The sequence below is a fragment of the Hylobates moloch genome, unplaced genomic scaffold (genome assembly GCF_009828535.3).
Source record: "Hylobates moloch isolate HMO894 unplaced genomic scaffold, HMol_V3 SCAFFOLD_2995, whole genome shotgun sequence".
NCBI lineage: Eukaryota > Metazoa > Chordata > Mammalia > Primates > Hylobatidae > Hylobates > Hylobates moloch.
Genome location: NW_026655270.1, coordinates 1 through 5,710, shown reverse-complemented (window position 1 = coordinate 5,710; position 5,710 = coordinate 1). Strand labels below are relative to the sequence as shown.

General features: G+C 47.6%; 1 protein-coding gene across 1 annotated transcript; it reads right to left on the bottom strand.

Moving 5' to 3' along the window:
* Positions 1 to 601: 601 nt before the first annotated feature.
* On the bottom strand, positions 602 to 2,555 carry LOC116465101 (FYVE, RhoGEF and PH domain-containing protein 1-like). The gene is made up of 4 exons (XM_032148302.2): positions 2,448 to 2,555; positions 2,159 to 2,305; positions 1,632 to 1,724; positions 602 to 1,467 (listed from the first exon to the last, which is right to left on the bottom strand). The coding sequence occupies exons 1-4, from the start codon at positions 2,514 to 2,516 to the stop codon at positions 1,240 to 1,242; spliced, it is 537 nt and encodes a 178-aa protein (XP_032004193.1). The 5' UTR covers positions 2,517 to 2,555; the 3' UTR covers positions 602 to 1,239.
* Between the last annotated feature and the right edge of the window lie 3,155 nt (positions 2,556 to 5,710).

Genomic DNA, 5,710 nt, shown 5'->3' with positions numbered 1-5,710 from the left:
TATATTTTGCCATATTTACTTCATATATATGTACATACAGTCACGCGTCACTTAACCACGGGGATGTGTTCTGAGAAACGTGTTGTTAGTCCATTTCATTGTTGTGCGAATATCAGAGAGTGTACTGACACTAGTATGCTAGATGGTCTAGCCTACGACACACCTAGGCTATAAGGTACAGCCTATGGCTCTTAGGCTACAAACCTGTAAAGCATGTTACAGTTGTACTGAATATTGTAGCAATTTGTAGCACACTAATTATTTGGGTATGTAAACATATCTAAACCTAGAAAAGGTATAGTAAAGCCAGGCACAGTGACTCACACCTGTAATCCCAGCACTTTGGGAGGCCAAGGCGGGCAGATCATTTGAGATCAGGAGTTCGAGACCAGCCTGGCCAACATGGTGAAACCCTGTCTCTACTAAAAATACAAAAATTAGATGGGCATGGTGGCATGCACCTATAATCCCACTTAGGAGGCTGAGGCAGGAGAATTGCTTGAACCTGGGAGGTGGAGGTTGCAGTCAGCTGAGATCATGCCACCGCACTCCTGGGTGACAGAGTGAGACTCTGTCTCAAAAAAAAAAAAAAAAAAAAAAAAAGAAAAGGTAGAGTAAAATATGGTACTTTAATCTTATGGGGCCACTGTGTATATGTGGTCTGTCATTGACCAAAATGTTATTATACAGTGCATGACTGTATATGTGTATGTATGTATATGTGTGCAAATGTGTATGTATGGTTACATATGTATTTTTTGGGTGCTGAACCATTTTAAAGTAATTAACAGACATTGTGATACTAAGCCCTCAGCATGTACTGCTGCAAAACAAGGCCATTCTGCTGCATAACCACCATACCATTATCACACCTAAGACAGCAATAATTTCTCAATATCTAATGTTCACTTCACAGCCAAATTTTCTCTTATTGTCCCACAAATGTCTTTTAGGGCTCTTTTTCCCAAACTGGGCTTCTGTCATGGACCAAGTACTGCATTTGATTGTTATTTCTCTTAGATCTCTGAATCTACAATAAACTATTTGTGGTGGTATTATTCATGTTGGGTTTCGCATCCCATTCTTCTCCCTCCTCTAACAAAATGCACCAGAAGAAATTCTTGCTTCAATTAGGGAGAGCTTATTCATTTTCCAAACAGTTTCCCTGGCAGGAGTGCCACCTTTCCCCACATCGTGAAGTACTCACCCTGAATCTAAATGGCGTCTAACCCTTAGGGATCACCCCCACCGCTGAAGAGCAAGGCTGCATCTTTGGGGAAAGGTGCCCATCTTTTCTCTGGAACAATCTCTGGGCCTGGAATGCCTTAGCATATCTGAAGAAAAGGGACGTAGGTGCTGGAGGAAAGGCATAGGCAAGGATAAGTACCTGGCCTGGAGCTCAAGGGAGCGCTGCTTTCCTGACACCAGGAAGGTTCGAGGCAGATTGAGGTTGGAGCTCTCCTTTAGCTGAATGGAGGCAGAAAGGGGCATGGTGAGGCCACTGAACTCCACAGGGCCCTAGCCCTCTGCACACATACACGCACAGACTCAGGGTCAAAGCCAGCATCTTTGTCCCTTCCAACACCAATGCCCCACTCCAAGTTCCCATTTCCCACCTCCTGGATGCTTACCTCCATGCCATCTACATCAATGCGTGCCCGCACGCTAAACTTCTGGCCAAGGAGCCGCAGCCTGGGCACGCAGTAAAGGAGGCGGTCGTTGAACTAGGAAGAAAAAAGTTTGGGATGTATGTGCGGAGGGCCTAGTGGGGATGTGGCCCAGCTCCTTGCCTTGAAGCTTTACTGCCAAGGACTGTAGGCAATAGATGGAGAAAAGACAGCCCAAATTGGGCACAGGGGTCACAAGGAAAGAGCCTAGGCATGGAAGACACTTCCTAGTGGGGAACCTCGGGCAAGTCACTTCTCTGCAAGGCTTATTTACCTCATCTGTAAAGTGGAGAAAAAGAATCCTAGCTAGGTAGTGAAAATACAATTCGTTACTAGAGGAGAGAATGGCTAGCAGGAGGTATAGTCTGTTTTTCTTTTTTTTCCTCTTTCAGGAATGAAAGGAGGTATAGTCTTGAGTGAGTACCAGGTCACTATGTGTGTGTGTGTTGGGAGGGGCATGACCCACCCACAATTCCATGCCTGGCACTTACTAGTATGAGGTATCGGTCTTGAGTGGTCCCATTCTTTGCTGACAGCTTAAGGATGTGGCCTTCTTTTATGAGCTCTTTGGTGGGGCTGACAATGTCCTCCTCGCCCCCTAAGAGCTCATATACCTTCAGCAGCTTATGCATTCGCTCCTGGCAGAAGACAGGGAACAAAAGGCACGGTTGGGGTGCCAGCCTCCCATCAGATGCTCACAAGTCACGACACCCCCACCCCAGGATGGAGACACCACAGGTGGGTGGCCAAGGAAGGGCAGGGGCTAGAAGGGCCACTCACCATTTTGCGGATGGCAGCATTCGAGTGCTCTGCTGCTGTAGCGATCAGCTCCAGAGACTCTACAGGCATAAAGGGGTGAGGTCAAATGGAGGACTAGCAGAGAGGAGCCTTTCCGGGGCTTTTTTTTTTTTTTTTTTTTTGAGACAGAGTCTCCCTCTGTTGCCCAGGCTGGAGTGCAGCGGCGTGATTGTGGCTCACCACAACCTCTGCCTCCTGGGTTCAAGCGATTCTCCTGCCTCAGCCTCCCAAGTAGCTGGGACGACAGGCACGTGCCACCATGCCTGGCTAATTTTTGTATTTTTAGTAGAGACGGGGTTTCACTATGTTGGCCAGGCTGGTCTCGAACTCCTGACCTTGTGACCCGCCCACCTCAGCCTCCCAAAGTGCTGGGATTACAGGTGTGAGCCACTGCACCCAGCCTCGGGGCTTCTTTCCTCCCTGAATAGCTCCGCCTGGCCTGATCACACCCTCCCATCTCAGAAAGCTCCACCCTCAAAGATGTCCACAGCAACATCATTTAAAATCAGAAGTTGTCCAATGTCACAATGCCAGAATCACAACAGATGGAGTAGTTGGCAGCCAATAAAAAAATGCAAGCTTGCCAAGATTATTATTACCATTAATAATAATAAGAATATTTACATATGTAACCAGAAGGAAGCATACCCATGTTGTCTCTGGTTGGTGGGACTGTGGGTGGTTTTTATTGTCTTCTTTAGGTTTTTCTGTATTTTCCATATTTTTGACAAAGAACATGTATTACTTTTATAATCAGAAAAAGCCACATAAAGAAACAATGAGATGATCCTGTTCTTTGTCTCAATGATTCTGATTCTGGGTATCTATGCGAGGAAAATGCACATTCTATACACAAACACACTTTTGTCATATTGGTATTTACAACAGTTCCAAGTGGGAAACAAAAATGTCCATCTATAGGGGAGCACACCTTCACCTGTACCTCTTTCCTGCCAAAAAAAATGGCCAACTGTAGGGGTTCGGTTAAATACATTATGGTGTCTTCATACAATGGAACATTAAACAACCTTTACAAATGATCCTCATGTAGGGCTTTTAATAAGCTGGGAAATGCTCAGGGTGTTTTAAGAAAAGGATACAAACATGTTTATATAGAATGATCTCACTTTTACAAGTATACATGTGTAAAAAACACCAGGAAGAATTTATGTCACAATGTTCATTGTGCTTATTCTCTGGGGGCTCATCACAGGTGATTTTTTTCCTACTTCTTTCATCTTTTTCTGTAATTTCCGCATTTCCTATAGTGACCAGGTATCATCAGAAAAAAAAGAAAAAGCTGAAATGAGTCCCTGTACATCTCCACACACTAATAAATCCCACCCATGCTTAAGGCCTGGCCACAGTCTTCGTGTACCCCATTCTGTACGTGCTGGATCTCCCCACTCAGATCAGCCTGTGCTGGAGGAGCAGAGGTGCTTCTGAAGGAGGTCCATATGGCTGGCCAACCAAGTCTTGTTTTCCTAAGAGGCTCTCTCTTCATGACCAAGTTTTGGTGCTCATGGAGATCTATGGCCCCTGTCCCAGCTCAGGCATCCACATGCCTTTCAGGGGCCGGGCTCCAATCTCCAACCCTTCTTCCATCCTGGCTGCCAGAAGGAGCTTTCTCACACAGTTTACTGTCACTCCTCTGCTCAAATCTGTCAATGGCTCCCCTGTGCCTGCAGGGTAAAGACCTAGCCCTTTAGCCTGACATTCAAAGCCCTTGGTGAGGCTGGGCGCGGTGGCTCAAGCCTGTAATCCCAATACTTTAGGAGGCCGAAGGGGGCAGATCACCTGACTTCAAGACCAGCCTGGCCAACATGGCAAAACCCTGTCTCTACTAAATTTACAAAAATTCGCCAGGCGTGGTGGCACGTGCCTGTAATCCCAGCTACTCAGGAGGCTGAGGCAGGAGAATCACTTGAACCCTGGAGGTGGAGGTTGCAGTGAGCTGAGATCGCGCCACTGCACTCCAGCCTGGGTGACAGAGGGAGACTATGTCTCAAAAAAAAAAAAAAAAAAAGACTCAAAGCCCTTGGTGATGTGGCTTCTGCTGACCACTCCAGCTTCCTACCTTCTGTCCCACTAGTCACAGTGCTCATCATGTATTTATACATCTGCATCCATATTCCTCAGTAGACTACGAGCTCCCTAGGACAGGGCCAAGGTCCCACTGCCCTCTCCAGGCAGATGCTTTGGATAAATTAGCTCCTTCAACCCTCACAACAACCCTGTAATATAGATGATTGTGCCCCATTTATCCAATGAGGAAACCAAGACTCAGGGAGAAGGTGGCCACCCTAGGTTGCACACCTGGGTGGCAGAGTTGGCATCAGAGCTGGGAATGATCTCCCAGCTGCCTTTTCTCCTACACATCCTACATCTCCCCAACCCCAAGGCAGGGGGCAGGCTGAGTGGTAGAGGTAGGGGGCACCCAGAGAAGGGGATAGGAAGAAGACTCTGGCAAGCTGTGGGCACACAAGCTCAGGCCTGTGTAGGCTGATGGGCTCTGACTGGAGGCTTTGTTACAATGAGCTCTGTCTGGAGATGTCTCATGTGGAGTACAGACTGGCATTTCCAAGGATCCAGGGTGTACAGTCCCTACCTGGGGGCTCAGTGTGGGGATTTCAGTCTAGAGTTTCACTTAGGAGTTCAGGCTAGGGAGTGCAATCTGGGGGGCCTGATGTAGGGGCTTGGTTTGGAAGCTTTAGTGGGGCCTGGTCTGGGCTTGGCAGTCTAGGATCTTGGTTTGGAGCTTAGTCTTGGGCCCAGTGTAGGCAACTGAGGGCAGGAGTTCCAGATGGCCTGGTATGGGGAGATTTGTCTAGGGTCCAGGCTCCAGAGTGCAGTCTGGAAAGTAGAAAGTGGGCAAGTCAGTCTGGGGAACCAGACTATGATTCAGTGAGGCTGAGCCTGGGGAATTTAGTCTGAGGGGTAAAAAATTGGGAGCTCAGCTTAGGATCTTGGGCTGAGGATCTTAGTGCGCATATCTCAGGCGGGCTCTCATTCAGATTCTCATTCTGAACAGCTCAGAAAACCAGACCGGGAAGTTGTTTCTGGGGACAAAGTTTCATCTTTGGACTCGATGTGGGGAGCTCAATCTGGGAGGCTCCATTAAGGAAGCTCAGTTGGCCAAGCTCAAGCTGTGAGGTTCATCCTGGGGCCTCAGATAGGGTTGGAATTGATACAAAACAGGAAGCTCAATTTCTTCAACTCAGGCTGCTCTGCCTATGGAGTAGCCA

Excerpts from the sequence above, each read along its gene's own strand:
- LOC116465101 (XM_032148302.2), bottom strand. The coding sequence starts at position 2,516 with ATGCCTGTAGAGTCTCTGGAGCTGATCGCTACAGCAGCAGAGCACTCG. Across the intron at positions 2,306-2,447 it reads ATGCTGCCATCCGCAAAATG|GAGCGAATGCATAAGCTGCT; the intron begins GTGAGTGGCCCT and ends GTCTTCTGCCAG. Across the intron at positions 1,468-1,631 it reads TTGATGTAGATGGCATGGAG|CTAAAGGAGAGCTCCAACCT; the intron begins GTAAGCATCCAG and ends GCCTCCATTCAG.